Source organism: Carassius carassius, chromosome 14, assembly GCF_963082965.1.
Source record: "Carassius carassius chromosome 14, fCarCar2.1, whole genome shotgun sequence".
NCBI lineage: Eukaryota > Metazoa > Chordata > Actinopteri > Cypriniformes > Cyprinidae > Carassius > Carassius carassius.
In genome coordinates, this window is record NC_081768.1 from 27,076,137 (window position 1) to 27,093,770 (window position 17,634).

General features: G+C 37.1%; 1 protein-coding gene across 1 annotated transcript in view; it reads right to left on the reverse strand.

Annotated features, from left to right (window-relative positions):
• LOC132157446 (CUB and sushi domain-containing protein 1-like) overlaps positions 1 to 17,634 on the reverse strand; it is a 636,306-nt gene that overhangs the window by 427,967 nt on the left and 190,705 nt on the right. Inside the window, exon 2 of the mRNA XM_059566804.1 lies at positions 16,319 to 16,535. Coding sequence (XP_059422787.1) covers positions 16,319 to 16,535 — 217 coding nt within the window. The remainder of the gene's footprint in view (positions 1 to 16,318; positions 16,536 to 17,634) is intronic.

Consider the following 17,634-nt stretch of genomic DNA (forward strand, 5'->3'; position numbering starts at 1 on the left):
CAGTCTGCGGTGTGGAGAATTGGTCACTGATGGTTCTTGTCTTATTTGTGAAGAAAACTGCAAAGTCGTCCGCTGTAAGAGTCGATGGAGGAGGTGGTGGCGGCAGATTAAGAAGAGAAAGTCTTGAAGAGTGTCCTAGCATCACAACAGCTGTTAATTTTGTTGTGGTAGTAGGATGTTTTAGCCGTGAAGACATTTGCAGAGAAGGAAGAGAGGAGAGACTGATACACACTGAGGTCGGTAGAGTTTCTTGATTTCTGCCATTTCCTCTCTGCAGCCCTGAGTTTAGAGCAATGTTCACGGAGAACCTCGGACAGCCAGGGGGCAGATGGGGCGGTGCTTGCTGGTCTAGACAACAGTGGGCAAAAGTTGTCCAAGCAAGATGTTAAAGTGGAGCAAAGAGTGTCCGTATCGCTGTTCGTGTCCAGAACTGAAAACTGAGAGAGTGAATGGTTTGGCACCTCAGTATTTGAATGAGCTCCTTTTACATTATAATCCTCTACGTCCGCTACGTTCTCAAAACTCAGGCAATTTGATAATACCTAGAATATCAAAATCAACTGCAGGCGGCAGATCCTTTTCCTATTTGGCGCCCAAACTCTGGAATAACCTACCTAACATTGTTCGGGAAGCAGACACACTCTTGCAGTTTAAATCTAGATTAAAGACCCATCTCTTTAACCTGGCATACACATAACATAGTAATATGCTTTTATTATCCAAATCCGTTAAAGGATTTTTAGGCTGCATTAATTAGGTAAACCGGAACCGGAAACACTTCCCATAACACCCTATGTACTTGCTACATCATTAGAAGAATGGCATCTACGCTAATATTTGTCTGTTTCTCTCTTGTTCCGAGGTCAACGTGGCCACCAGATCCAGTCTGTGTCCAGATCAGAGGGTCACTGCAGTCACCAGGATCCAGTACGTATCCAGACCAGATGCTGAATCAGCACCTAGAAAGGACCTCTACATCCCTGAAAGACAGTGGAGACCAGGACAACTAGAGCCCCAGATACAGATCCCCTGTAAAGACCTTGTCTCAGAGGAGCACCAGGACAAGACCACAGGAAACAGATGATTCTTCTGCACAATCTGACTTTGCTGCAGCCTGGAATTGAACTACTGGTTTCGTCTGGTCAGAGGAGAACTGGCCCCCCAACTGAGCCTGGTTTCTCCCAAAGTTTTTTTCTCCATTCTGTCACCGATGGAGTTTCAGTTCCTTGCCGCTGTCGCCTCTGGCTTGCTTAGTTGGGGACACTTCATCTACAGCGATATCGTTGACTTGATTGCAAATAAATGCACAGACACTATTTAACTGAACAGAGATGACATAACTGAATCCAATGATGAACTGCCTTTAACTATCATTTTGCATTATTGACACTGTTTTCCTAATGAATGTTGTTCAGTTGCTTTGATGCAATGTATTTTGTTTAAAGCGCTATATAAATAAAGGTGACATTGACATTGACAATGTCAAATCATTTTCTAACTGTTTTAAATTCATTTTACTTTTTTTTTTATAATTTGAAAAGTTTTTAAATTGCTTGTTTTATTCTTGTTATTATTTTTCTTCATTATTATTTTACTTTATTTTATGTAATGCACTTTGAATTACCATCATGTACAAAATGTTCTATGTAAATAAACTTGCCTTGCCTTGCCTTGCCTTACTATGCTTAGTAAAATGTCTAAGGTTTACTTTCAAAGTAAAGTGTACCTAGAGTTGATTTCAACTGATACAAAACTCTGATTTGAAAAAACTGATTCAGACAAGTGTTTGTATCATCACCCACAGGGCCATCACATGAGTCTCCATGAGGTATTTTGCTTTTAGAAAATGTTTATTTAAAATATATGGAATACAATATTGGTGCATATAAATGAGAATATAGAAATATACAGAGGTGGAAAGTAACGAATTACATTTACTCGCGTTACTGTAATTGAGTAGCTTTTTTGTGTACTTCTACTTTTTTAAGTATTTTTTTAAATCTGTAATTTTACTTTTACTTAAGTATATTTTGTTTGAAGTATTGTACTTCGCTACATTTTAAAACACATTAATTACTGAGTAAAAAAAAAATCGCTCCCTGGAATCTATGTCAGTAAATAATGGGCAGGAGGGCAAACTGGCGCTAAAATCACAAGAAAGATGCAGACGGACAAAACAGGCGTTAGTGTTGCAGACACCGCTGAAAACGAAACCCCTTCATATTCTGAAGTTGAACTCAAGGAAATGAAGTGAACCCCTGGCCATATGTATGCTCTATTATGCTGTGTATGCTGTGCTTGCCTAGGGAGACCAAACTAGCAGTTTATAAAATCTCGACAAGACATCAACCCCACGTAAGCATATAGAGGTGAGCTAAATAATTGCGTCATTGCATTGGTGGTTAAAATGATGCTTTGACATTTTAGCAAGAGGTTTTGCACAAATTAGCCAAAAAGATTGGTGCGGAGTGTGCGATATATATTGTCTGCGATAATATCATAATTGTTGTTTTAATGATGTACGCGCGCATTTAGAGTGTTCTTTCACTGTGTGATTCAGTCTGTTGAAATGCATTTAGAATGAAATCAATCAAAATCATTTAGAATCAAAATCACACAAAGAATGCTGTCTTTTCCTCTAAAAATCATAATCACACACACACACACACACACACACACACACACACACACACACACACACACACACATATATATATATATATATATATATATATATATATATATATATATATATATATATATATATATATATATATATATATAGATCAGTGGGGATTTCTTTAAGACTGCAAGGGAAGCTCAGCTTCCCCTCTAATGTAAAAAAAAAAACCCAACGGTCAAATATGTACTATTGTGTATTATGTATTGTGTTAATCAGCTACATGTCGGCTGACTCGATTTTCTTCTCATACATTCTCGTAGCGTCACAGTGCATTTCCCTGTTGAAGCCGAGCGTCCATTGACTTCGATGGGGCTGCTTTGAACAGTTTTTTTCAGTGCTCCGAAGCTAGACGGTCATTGGATAAATGCTGCGATTATGTCCCGCCCACGGACGCTCAGCGTCTCTGGAGGTGAATGAAGACTGGGCTTCCGCGTGATGATTGGAGGATCTGTCGATCTCCTTTTGACTGACAGCGGTCTGCACCATAAGAAGTCGGCGAAGCTGTTTCACGCTCAGTCCCATGATCGCGGATTTCTCAAGTGTATTCGAAAGACAAACTGCGGCAATATTTCTTGATATTTGTAAAATGCAGAACCACCACAAAATTAAATTGGTAACTAAGACAGATTGAAAATGTGCGCGCGCGCACATATATACACACACACACACACACACACACACACTATAGCCATCTAGTGGTTAAAGTGATTTATTAAAATTTTTAAACTGAATTTCCCCAAAAATGGGCAAAAATCTTACATTAAACCTTATAAAATTATCCATGGTATCCCCATGTATGAAAGTTAGAAATCTGGGTCTTTTATGAAGTGAATTTAACCTGAAATGCTTTTTTCTTTTTTTGTTAAAAAAAAAAGCCTATTTAAATAAATATTTATTTATTTATAGAAATGTAAAAGATTTAAATCCTCCAAAAACTGTACAAAGTTTAGTAAAAACATAAATGAACAGAGTAAAATTATATTTGTAAAAAATTTAAATATTTTACTATTACAAAATGAAATGAAATGAAATGAAATATATATATATATATATATATATATATATATATATTTACAACAGGACAGTAAACTAAGACACTTGCGTTTTAGACACCACATTGCCATTGTTTTTGCTCTATTTCTACAACAAAAATTTATTCCAAACACAGCCACCAAAGCAAAATTTTGCATCTCTGAGCAACATGACAGTGTTTCGTTTCTGAATGAATCAACCGTTTAAATGATTCGGTTCAATCGCAATGACTCACTTATTAACAGTGACTTGCTGACACATACTGGCCATTTTAATTTTACATTTAAAGTATCTTTTGATTTTTTTTTTTTTATAATTAAGTTTTTATAATTTCAAATGAGTATTCAACATTTTATGTCTGGCATATCAAAACATTATTCATGCATTTGTAACTGCAGGTTAAATGCATTCTTGTCCTGCATTAAACAGTGTAATACATCTAAATGCCACGTCCGATGAAGCTTTTGCATTTCCTCTGTATTGAAAAGATGAGTTTGTTGATACTGATTTGCCAGATAACAGCCCAAATGTTTTATTATTCTAAATAACTGATTCCTTTAATTAAAAACAACTAGTTTGAGATTGATAGACCTATCCCAGGAGTGTCAAACTCAGTTCCTGGAGGGCCATAGCCCTAACCCTGCTCCAGCACGCATATCATGTAGTTTTCAAATAAACCTAAATGATTAGATTAGCTGGATCAGGTGTGTTTAATTAGGGTTAAATCTAAACTGTGCAGGACTGTGGCCCTCCAGGAACTGAGTTTGACACCCTTGGTCTGTCCCATTTTTGACTCCCTCCCACTGTTAAAATGTAACTAAGTAATTTTTACTCTGAGTAAATTTTAAATGAGCTACTTTTTACTTTTACTTGAGTGGATTTTTTAGACTGGTACTTTTACTTGTACTTAAGTAAAATTTCATTAATGTAATGGTACTTTTACTTGAGTAGAATATTTTTGTACTCTTTCCACCTCTGGAAATATATATCTATATTAAAAGTTGACACAATTTACTAGGGGTTTGCAAAGTTACTTGAAGACATTGCTTAATCTGTATTTTCAAAAGCAACACATGAAAAAAAATACAATTGACTTGAACATTAGAAAGACAGTATCCTAACTTGAGGAAAACAAGTAAATAGGAGATAAAGCGAGAAGAACAGCAATAAATAAGATTTCCACAAAATCTGCCCAAACATATGGTGATGGGCTGCTGAGTAAAATGGGTGGTGCCATAGGAAAACGCTCCACTAGGTAATAAGTTTATTTGCTCATGTGCAGTCCCCCCCTTCCCCCCCTAACTCCAACTGTCTGTATGAATAGCATGGCAGAGGCAATTAAAACAGTGGCAATAGCTTACAAGGGTTTTATCCAATGTTGGTAAAAATCATTTATTCATGCACCCCCAAAGTCAGCATTAGAGAGTCAAGCAATTTGGCTTCCCTCCAGCCCTGCTCTGAATTCTCTTCTCTTTAAAGTCAGCCTTCTAGGGGGTGTCGAGAAGAAAGACTCTGTAGTGACATCACAATGGTGGTGACAAATTACTGGGTCAGCTGTCTGTGGACACAAGTACCTGAAATCTAATGTACAAAGGGACATATTGTTCTCCCAAAGCTCCAGACTGCACAAACATAAACCTCATTAAATCATACTGGCAAGGACACAACGTTTCCTTGGCTATCTCTCTACTGATGCGCTGTGCGTGCGATTATTTGTGGAGCGGAAATGTTACGTAAACAGCTTACCCTCTTTAAAGGCAGAGATAAGACACAGCACCCCTGGTGGTAAATATGTGCCACTGCAAGTCTATTCAGGGTCTCCAGACTAATAAATTACTATCGTGGAAGATTTTAGACTCTGAAATACCTTTTCTGTCCCTCCAATGTATAAGGGATGGCAAAAATTTACCAACTCTGGACTTAGGTTTAGCTTTAATATATATATGTATAATATAGGGGTTATAAAAATAGCTTTTTTCTTTGAGGTAAATACTGGACATGGTCTTGTCAGATTTAATGTAATTTACCCAAAATTACTGCGAAGAAAACTCTTTCCTGGTTTGCAGTATATATCATTTGACATGTCATCTTTGCAGAGAAAAGTCTGCAGTGACAGGTGCAATAAATCAAAATGTGTCAAAGCAGTGTGTTTTTAAAATTACATGCTGAACACCAGTGAATGTCTGGCCCGACTGCGCTATGTTTAGTATCTTGGAATAATTGTTTCATCACATTAGGAAGCAGTAATGTTAAGCTGGAAAATTTTCGTGAAAATCCTGCTGTGACCATCCAGGAATATTTGCACACCAAATCCACATTGACAGCAGGTATTAATGAAGATTTCACATTTGTAAAAATTCCTGCTGGTTAAATTTAGAGTGTGCTCATTGGAAAACAACAAATACAGACTCACCATATGTCTAGTGCCCTCTAACAACACACTTGTCAGAGAAATACAGCATTGCAAAAAGATAAGGTTAGTCAGCTGTCATAATTAATCGACCTGAATGAGGATGGAATTCTTTTCAACATTATTACACTCAGAATAGGGTGTAACACAAATCTTGCTCATCAATAACACATGAGAGATACAGAAAGACTTTTTCTTTTCTCAAATATTTAATCGTTTACTACTCAACTTTAGTAGATTGATGAACCTCTAATTCCATTACTCTGCTAACTGACTACTCACTTTACCTTTGGCTTCAACACAATATCCACTGTCATGTGTTGACGGCAATGTGGCATGTGGCTGAGCCCATGTTAAACATGCTAATGCTCAGTTAGATTCACAGAAGCATCAAAAGCATACACAGCACTGGCAGTGAGAGGAGAAAACATAATGTGAATTATGCTTGCACTCAGCTTTAAATTTATAAAAACACTGGGGGGTTCCTGGACTTAGGATAAAGTATTTCACCTTTAATAGTACACCTATTCATAGAAATGCATTCCCAATGGTTACAAATAAATAAGTGTGTTCCACATATGCAGAATTGACAAGCTTCTGATTTTAGGTTACTATGTTCTAAATGCATGTTGCCTGCTTTTTATTAAAACAGGTTAAATCAACTCAAGCATCCATTACCATCTGTTTCAATGAGAAGTGTATAATGTCTATGCAACTAACACAGAAATTGCCCAAACAGAAATTGTTTCTTTTACTGGTATACCCAACACTAACCCCTGTCTTCAACTGGTTAGATAAAAAAAGCCACAGTGACAATGTCTGCACACTGATCAGCCAGAACATTAAAACCCCTGGTAGATGAAGTGAATACATTGCCTATTTTGTTACAACGGAACCTGTCATGGGACAGGAGATATCAGGCATCAAGTCAACAGTCAGTTCTTGAATTCCATGTGTTGGAAGCAGGACAAATTAGCAAGCAAAAATAATGGGTCAGAGCATCTCCAAAACATCTTTAAAACAGCAAGTCTTCACCAAAAGAGATGCAAGAAAGGAAATCTGGTGAACCAGAATCATCAACCAGAGTCATGGATGCACAAGGCTCATTGATAAAAATAGGGAGGAAAAGCAAGTCTGTCTGGTCCGATCATAAAAAAAGAGCTATTGTATCTCAAATTACTGAAACAAAAATTTATGTTAAACATGTTTGGAGTTTGGTGTTAGTATGCTGCTAAGCTAACAATTTGTTACTTTAATAAGCATAAAAATACACAGCAAACACAAATAATGGCTCAAATTCTCCTTATTATTTTGAACAATTCTTATTCATATGGAATGAAAAAATAAATAAATAAATATATATATATATATATATATATATATATATATATATATATATATATATATATATATATATATATTTATTTATTTAAATTAAATTAATAAATCAATATTATGGAACTTTAGAAATAGGTGGCCAGAATGAGGTAGATTGGAGACATAATTATGCAGTCTAGATTAAGGCCTTCACGTCTTGAGTTCATCTATTATGCCTGAAAATACTGTCCCAGTAGGCAGCTCACTAGGTTTTGGTACAGATTTGAGAACAGTTCAGAACCACTGATATATGGTATATGATGAACATATAGTCAGCCTATGCCAACCTATGTCTAAGTTGCAATTTAATCTTAGAATGAACAAAGTAAATAAATATCAAACAGGTAATTTTAATGATTTATTTTGCTTTGATCTAAGTCTAAAATGCACTGCTATTGGTAAAATTCCCCAAGTCTCACCAATAGACACAGCTATAGTTCTCAATTTCCTTTCAGCAAGGTAACTCCTCTTTTTACCTGTCTAATCACTCATCTCTGCTGTTTGTGTATGTGTTTTGCAAAACCCTGAGCATCTTCTTTCCTCAGAGGAGAGAATGTGCACCGTGGCAGGTGTTTAATGTGCATAAAGCAGCACTAGTGATGTGTGCTATCAGTCAGCGAGAAAGTGATGCATTCTTCTGCTGTGGACGCAGTGCTCTCTCTGGACACTCCCAGCAAACTGAACGAATCTCTGGTGCCAAGAGCTGTGAAATTCTGATACAGTATACATATAATATAATATAATATAATATAATATAATATAATATAATATAATATAATATAATATAATATAATATAATATAATATACTATAATATAATATAATATAATATAATATAATATAATATAATATAATATAATATAATATAATATAATATAATATAATATAATATATTGTTTTATACAGCGTTCATTAAGTAATAAATAATTACTGTTCACCAAATACTTAAAATGCATGGAAAGGATCAGCATAAACATTCTGCTAAATATTCCTGTGTTCCACACAAGCAATAAAGAAATTACAGATAATTTGGTGGTCTGTGAAATATGACAAATTTTTACTTTTTATGGTACAATTTTATTTGATTTTTTTTTTTTTTTTTTCGGTAAAATTCTCTCTAATAGGAGCCATATGCCATGACAGTATGATATACTATATCGTGCAACAGAGCTTCGATTGACCCAAGTTCAAGTTCTGACAAGAGGTCCCTTCCCATTCCCTTCTCTTCTCTCCAAATCCCTTCCTGTTAACTGTCCTATTAAATAAAATCAAAACTAAAATATTTAAATTAACAGTAGTAGCAAAAACATATGTTAGTTATTTACTTTGACAGTTTTTAAGTTTCAAGGTTTTTCTTTTTTGTTTTTGTTTTTCTCTCACATACTCTTGTTTTTTTAATAAAACTTTAATGTGTGAAAAACTGGTATTGAAAAAATATATATATCTTTTCTGTGTATGTACAAAGAATCTTATAGAATTATCAAAGTGTAACAATAGGACTAGTGGAGTAAAGCAACCTTCTCACTTCTTGGTTTTACAAAATGCTTTCTTAGTTCAGCTAGCTTGATTCTCTACCCGGTGTGCTGGATTTGTTCAAATGACTGGTTATCTCTGCATGCCTATTTTATTTTTTTCCCACTCTGAACGTAGGGTACCCTCTTATGCATGTAGGCATTTGATTAGCATGAAAAGGGCTGCATTAATGTTTCACTGACACCTTGTGGTGGGGAGACACAGCTCACAGCCAAGCTAGTGACTGGCATTGTCCCGCATAAGTTTCAAATCCACAAGCGGAGAATGTAAGGCTAGCAGATGGCACTTATGTGTCATACACAGAGTTTGACATTGCAGTCACAGCATGTTTGGTGTCAGCCTCTAAAGCCTGTAAGACATAGCTCCATGTCTATGGCCCATGAGACACACAGCAGAGAGCCAGAGCTCAACTCTTCTGAGCGACATGCATGCCCTGCGGTAATGGCTCCTGCTTAATTAGCATTAGCACTGAGTGTCAGCACCATCAGATCAGATACATAATACTACACAGCCAGAGGAACCATTGTTTAACTGTATTCATTAAAGGTAAATGAATATTGTGATGTGCCTCTATGTGATTGCTGTCTGAATGCACCATTAAAGTGCCACCTTCAGGAAGATATATCATTACAGCATCATCAAACTGAAAATCTGTTTAGCAATCCATCATTGCACACATCCTCAACAGTCCCTACTTCATATTTGCATGTTCATCTTAATATTCATATTTTGAATGTCTTCTAATGATACTTGTCGAACAATTTTTGGGTTATCTCAAAATCAATTGAGCCACATTGCCTTTTACATTCCATCACATCTGCCACTGACTCATAAGATGACATTTAGCGTCATTAATTTTGCACAACGGCGTTAGCTCAGTTAACTTGTCTTTACGGATATCACTCAAAACAAACTGTACTCTGAGAAGATAAAAATATCATATATCAAAAACATATTGTTTATGTATTATAACTTTCAGCAAAAACAAACAAACAAAAATTATTTTATACAGAGGTAGATACATTTGCACAGCTCCTTTTGGGCAGAATTTCTTTAAAGTATTAACATGAAGAAACATGAACAAAATGAAGAGTGTCAGAAGCATAAAAGACAAGCAATACACATTCAACTGATAAGCGTTTACAAGTGATTATATCAGCTATTTCAAATATACCACATTACAATTAGAATCTGTGTACAGTTAGAATTAGGGGACCCACTTTATATTAAGTGGCCTTAACTACTATGTACTTACATTTTAATTAATAATTTAGTACAATGTACTTATTGTGTACATACCTGTTTTTACATTGTACGTATATAAAAAAACTACATGTTATTACATCTGTATTTAATTTCTGTAATTACATTTATAATTACACTGTTGACCCATACTTTACACCTTAACCCACTCTTAAACTTACCCATACCTCCAACCCTCTCCCTAACCTTACCCCTATCCCACCTCAATAGCAGCAAAAGTGTTTTACAATACAATATGAACACAATAAGTACATTGTACTTATTTTTTTATGTAAGTACATAGTAGTTAAGGCCACCTAATATAAAGTGGGACCGAATTAGGTGTAAAAATCACTCAAGCCTCTTTCTTGTGAAACCTTAAACATCTCTTAAAATGTCCAGCATAATTACCAGTCTAAGTCCTGCATCTGCTGTGGGTTAGTAGATACAGCTCCCAATCCAGATAGAAAAGTTACATAAATCTGACACAGGCAGATCTCTGAGGACATATAGAAATAGCAGAGGCAATATGTAAGAAAGAAAAAGAAACAAAGAATGACAAAGGATGTATTTGTGCAGTTTGGATAGTTTATGATATATATTACAAATAAACATGTAATATAGGCTAACATTTGTAAAGCAAACAGTGCATCATCAATTTGTCTCTGAACTCACTTGTTTGCTCCTACAGAAATGCAAAGGAAATTCTAGAGTATTTGTCTGTAGTAATGCTCTTTGTGGGCTGACAGCAATCCATGGTCTTTTTTTTTTTTTTTACCTCAGGATCATTGATGCATTTGCACACAGTGCCTCAAAGGAATGCCAAAAGTGCAGCAGAAATAAAGTCTCTCTTATTTATCACAAAACCAGTAACTGTAAACTGTACCAACTCTGGGCCATCTTAATACACCTTCTGCTTCTTAAAGCAACAGAAAAGGTATTTGAATGGAACCTAGACTTCAGACCACAATAGAAATGTCAGGTCACAATTTGTGTGTGTGTGTGTGTGTGTGTGTGTGTGTGTGTGTGTGTGTGTGTTGTTTTTGTGACACAACTCTGTATAATGACATGGGTATGACACAGGTATTACAAGGAGAGGGTGACTTATGAGGACATACTGTAGCCCATGTCCCCATTTTTCAAAACGCTTATAAATCATACAGAATGAATCATAATTCATCCAAATAAAACATACACACTTACAAACTTAAAAAAAACTATGTTTTATATACTGTATGCTTTGGCTCTAAACGTTTAAATTAGTTGAGCTATCATCTACAGAAATGGCTTTTAATGCAGTGTTTTGAAAGAGGCAGAATGGCAGTATTGGCATTCCTCAAAGACACTGCTAACTGCGCGATGAGAGATTTGTCAGATTACTCATTGTATAACAATGAATGGCTGATAAGGTACCGATAAGCCTTAAATTACAAACCACATGCAACCAGGCCATACCTGTGGAGGTACTGGTGCTCTTTGTCCTTGGGTTCCTGGTTATGGGAACATTTCAAAGAGAAATTATTGACCAATCAGGAATATCCCAGCCGTCTGTGAGTACAGCTACATCAGCTGTAGTATAAGGCTTCATCCGTTTGTCCATTTGTTTCATAAAGGTCCCATACACTGCCAAAGTGTAGCAGAATGTGATGCTTTGTGAGCCAGATAGGATTCCCCAATGCCTTAGGTGCAATAGATTGCAATGTGAGCAACTCATTCAAATTATAATGTTTTTGTTAACAAGAAGAATTCCCATTCAATTAATGTACAGCTCATTTGAAATGATTGTACAGCAATTCTTAATGTCATTGCAAGATGGACAGGGTCAAAGCATGACTCTTTATTGTGTGCAACTGCAGTGCAGGGAATCATCTAGAGGCCAGAGCAGGTAGACACGGTTATACTAATAGGTAAACATGTTTTTCTTTGCACTTTGCTGCTTTTCTACTTTAATTTCAACAGATCATTATCTCTATACAATCAGGTGACATAGTTTATCTTCTAAAGCCATGGCTTCTCACCCCTACATTGCACTCTGCCAACAGCCAAAGAAGTCCACTGTAACAAAGCCATGTCTGTGCCTGGTCAGTAGTGAAGTGCACTAAAGAGAAGGTGGCAGTGGATACATCAGGTGGAAAACTACTATACAAGCCAGGCAAGGTGTGCCTGATTATCTTGGCCTGTTGTGTTATGCACAATATCTGCTTGAGCCATGGACTTGGACAGAAGGAGAAATGCAGATGGTAGATCCTTTCCATCTTTTACTGACTGTAAAAATGTCATAAAGGTGAACTGAGAAACTTGGGAGAGCTGGATCGAGATACAGAGAGCTTATTGTAGTAATAACAAAATACAAAAACAAACTCAGGAAAACCAGGAAACCAAAGAATGGAAGGAACAAAACTGAGCACACTAACAAGACATCCATACATACACTTCGGCACCGGTGTGTACCTTTTCCCCTTTAAATGGGAGCCTCAGCTGCATGCTGTTAGACACAACAAACCTTAATAACATAAAAGTGAACAAGAAGCCTTAGTGAGATAACCGCAGATAAGATAAGCAGACCCAGAGTGCTGGATGTCCCACAGCCTAGATGTTGGACATGATCTAACAAAGGCAAATGCTTGAGGGCAGATGTTTTAATGGGGACATGCATAGCCGGATCATCCTTTACTATCCTTATCTCTTTTGCCTTGCTTCCAGAATTTGTTGCACCAATGTCCAGTCTAAGTTACAGTTTTTCCCTATCCTTCCCTCCCTTTGAGAATAAAGGAAATTAAGTTGTGCTCTCACTGAACTCCTGCCTTGTGAAATGTTTGTTCTGACATACTGAGATGAACTCCCAAAATCCTGTATTTAATGTTTACAGATCATATAACAAATGCCTGTCACTGCATTTGTGAGAAGACATCGATTAAAGGTGCAGTAGGAGATACTGGAAAATGCTAACTTTAGCCTGATAGTGCTGAAAGCGAACTTCCCACCCTCCCTGCAAATCACCGTTCAAAGCCACGCCCCCTGAAGGCATATACTGTACACACACAGATCAGATAGCCAGAGACGACATTACTACAAAACATCACGTGTTATTTACAGGTGAGAAAACTTCATAGTACAGTTAGTAAAAGTACTTCAATACCAGGAAGGAAGATCAGGTTGTTGATGACGTATCCTGTCTGCGCAAACTGGATGCGCAGAGGTATGCAGATGCATATGTTGACAGGCAGGTAAGAAAGTCAATCAAAACACTCGGAACAAGTATTTTGATTGGATGAACATTTCTTGGTCCTACGTTTTCCACAGAATATAAATAATGATAATACATTTATACAACTTTTAAGACTTTTAATTAGCAAAACAAATCTGTTTCTGAAGACAATAATCTATTGCACCTTTAAATCAAAGGTTATTCCAAAAGGTAAGACTGTTCAAAAGAAAAGAAAAACAAACACAGATTTCCGCATACAACAAGAGCAAACAGAGACTAATTAATCTGAACCAGAACCTATTTGTGCCTGCAAAAGTTCAACAATTACCTTAGCAACTAACTGATTTTGCTCTTTTTGTGATCACAAGATAGCCATAGATAGCACTCTACCCTAAATAAGTCATATCTATTTTAGTTGACCTAGTTTGCTTGTGTGTGACTGTTTGTTTCTATAGTTGCCCATTTAGTCCTGAGTTTCAGTACTTGATTGTCTGTTCTTGTTGTTAATTAATGTTTTTTTTCTCATACATTCCTTGTTTCCTGAGCTCCTGTTTTTTTGATATATCTACTTTGTTTTGTTTTTGGAAGAATTAAAGTGTTGCTTAATACAATCTTTTATCTCTCCTTGCCTTTGTGGAAGCAAGCCTGATAGAAAAACTGACCCATAATTAAATGGATCTGCCAGCAGCATGTCTCCTCAGTACCCAGGGGAATTTGTCCCTTGAGGACCAACCTAGTGACTTTTTTCACCTGGGAGTCTTGTGCAAGAGCCAGCACCAGCGTCCATCCTAGAGGGCATTCTCATTTGAGTTTGCAGGCATAGAGTGTAGCCCCACTCATCCTCTTACTGCTGAAGTAAATTAAGTGGGCTTGATTTAAGGATCTAAAAATCCTTAGAGAAAATTCTGTAATGTAAATATGTCTGCTTTCAGATACTCCTATCCCCACTGACCCCATCTGGTCACCTGGCTCCACTGATTTGGCCCATCCCTGAGTCTCTTTAGTCTCCACTGGTTCTGCTCAGCCCTGACTTCCCTTCATCCCAGTCGACTCCAGTCTTTCAGCTGTCCTTGGCTCCTTCCTCAGTGGCACTGCCACGTTGCTTGGTTCCAGCTTAGTAGAATTACATCTTAAGTGCCATTCTGGGGTGCCAACCCTCTTGTTCCACCTCGGGCCTATAGCCCAGGACTCCTCTGTGGTCTTCTGTGTCTTTAGCTGAGCCTTGTCCCTTCTTCCCTTTTGGCTCCACCTTGGTATTCAATCCCACTGGCTCTGCCCCAGCTTGCCAAGCCCCTGTCTCCACCTTGGTCCAGTGGGCCTGCAGTTCCTCCTTGGTTTACTCCATGGCTCCTCCATCCTCTGCCTTCTCCCTGACTCTTCATTTCATCATCTCATCCCTGGCTACTCCCTTCATTGTACCATTGTACCTGTATTTATGGACCTTTACCGCCCTCCTACCTTTTTTACAGCCTGCACTACACATTGCCAGGCCACAAACTTTGTTTTGTTTGAGAGTCCACTGGACAGGCTCCCAAAAATACGCATACCTCTGTCTCCACCAACAGGACCAAAATGCAGCCTTGTTAAAATACTTTTTTCTTACCAGTTGGTATTCTTAAATAAAGGATTTGTATGTTAACTGGTGACATGATATACAGCCAAGTATGGTGAACCATACTCAGAATTCATGGTCTGCCTTTAACCCATCTAAAGTGCACACACACCTGGAGCAGTGGGCAGCCATTTATGCTGCAGCACCCAGGGAGCAGTTTGAGGTTCAGTGCCTTGCTCAAGGTCACCTCAGACATGGTATTGAAGGTGGAGAGAGTGCTGTACATTCACTCCCCCCACCTACAATCCCTGCCTGCCTGAGACTCGAATTCACAACCTTTGGATTACGAGTCCAAATCTCTAACCATTAGGCCGTGACTTCCCACTTCGTTTTTTACTCTATATGCTAACAGTTCTGAAACCATTTATCTGCACATAATTGCAAAATAATTTAAAATGTATAGATTTCACAATTTCACATTTGAAAGAAATGAGTATACAGGTTTCTGTTGTTGTTGTTGTTGTTGTTGTTGTTTGAACAGTAGTCAGTTCATGTTTTGTGTCAGTCTGTGTTGGGACACATGCTAGCTAAATGGCAGTAACCTGAACCATGGTGCTGTGGTAGAGAGTTTCCATAGTGTCAGTTAGTGACATAGCATTTAGTGAACCTATAAATGGAACACCTTGGTTGCGCATGCGTTACACCAGTGTTTCATAAGGAATTTCTGCTTAATTCATAAAAAGCTCTGAGGGGTGAATGGGGTTCATTTCTAAAGAGTCTGCAGGACGGACTGCAGACAATCGTTCCAATCATTGTGTTTTTCAACTTTTTGGATGGGTTGGGTCACATTTATTAGACCATATGTCCATCTATCTTTAGGTAAATATTTGCATCAACAATTCTCATATAAAAGCATTTTCCATCTACACTATACATTTTTACTGGGTCTCTGCACTTGTTTTTGTCTCTCTTAATCATTTCTTCAGGAAAATTGACCCCTGATACTTTCAAGAACTGCATTTGTGATTGTGTTAAACATTTGTAGCTGTAATTTAATGTAATTTCTCTCATTTACTGTAGCTGCATCTGACAGACCCACCACACACTGTATAGGATGGTGCTAGATAAGTTATATTTCAATAAAGTGCAGTCAAAAAAAAAACATGGAGAAACACTTTCAAAAATTACAATCCATTAAAAAACATGTGTCCATGTATATAAGGCCAAAACAAAGGCATTGCAAAGCTACAGCAATGAGAAAAATAAGGAGCATAAGTCTCACCTCATCTTCAGGTTGCCCGGCTGTGGTTGTCCATCATAGATGGAGACGATGTCAAAGTCCTCCTCCAGAGCGAAGGTGTGAAATGACAATTGTATCCTGTTCCGCTCTCCTGTGACTATGATCCATGTACAGTTGGCATAGTTGGGGTAGCCATGAGGAAACCCAGGACTCTCTATTGTTCCATTGAGACCTTGTACCAAGCCACCACAAGTTTGACCTACGGACACAAAAACAGGAAGTTAGTGACCTCCATCTGTCATTACAATATTATTATATGTACATTATATGTTTTTGAAACAGTTCTGCATTTTCAAAATCTTTCAAACTCTTAAGCTGTAATATTAACTAATAAAATGCATGTACTGAATGTCTCCTCACTCACTTCTCATTTCTTACAATATGGGCCATTCTACATAATTGTTCCAAAGTCAGAGTTAAAAAAAAAAAAAATTAATTCTGGTGACTACACATTTTCTGTAGTAGCAGTAATGCTTTGGTAGCGACCACATCACATATCAGAATTTTAATTTGCATACTAGAACACTACTAAAACTACGGTGCCCGTAAGGTGACTTGTTCGGTTTACTTAGTTTTGTCGTGGCCACGAAATTATAACTCCTGGGAACGTGATAATATGTCATGGCCACGAGATATTAATTTGTGGGAACGTCATATTAACTCGTGGGAACGTCATATTATGTCGTGGCCACGAGATCATTTTGTCGAGGTAACGACATCCTTATGTCGTGGCCTTGAGATGCTATGTTGAGGGAACAACATCCATTTTTTCGTGGCCACGACTTCTTATGTTGAGGGAACGACATGTTTTTCTCGTGGCCACAAGTTTAATGCATAAACAAACCTGCGTGACCATAGCAACCCGAGATTATCAGAGATGGATTCATTCATATTTTATCTTGGCACCTTATAAAACATACTAAAATACAAAAAAAAAAAAATAAATAAAGTAAATTAATTGCATAACTATGCTAAAAAAAATTATTTCCCACACATATGAGGATTATGTATTCCCTTTTGTCACAACCGAAAAACAAAAATAACGTTAGGTAGTGGTAGTGACAATTTTAGATACTTTTAAACCTAGCTCAAAGATGCTAATCAGCACACAATGAGCACAGAACTGAACAGTGGTACACATTTAAAAACAAAATGTTATGGAATAACTATCTATAAAGTGTGCTTAATTGCAGAAAAAAGTTGTTCTGTAATGACGTTCCTTAAAGTAACACACAGATTTTTCAGACTTTTTTACAGATTTACCTCAAAATAATGGGGACTGTCTATCTACTCACCAT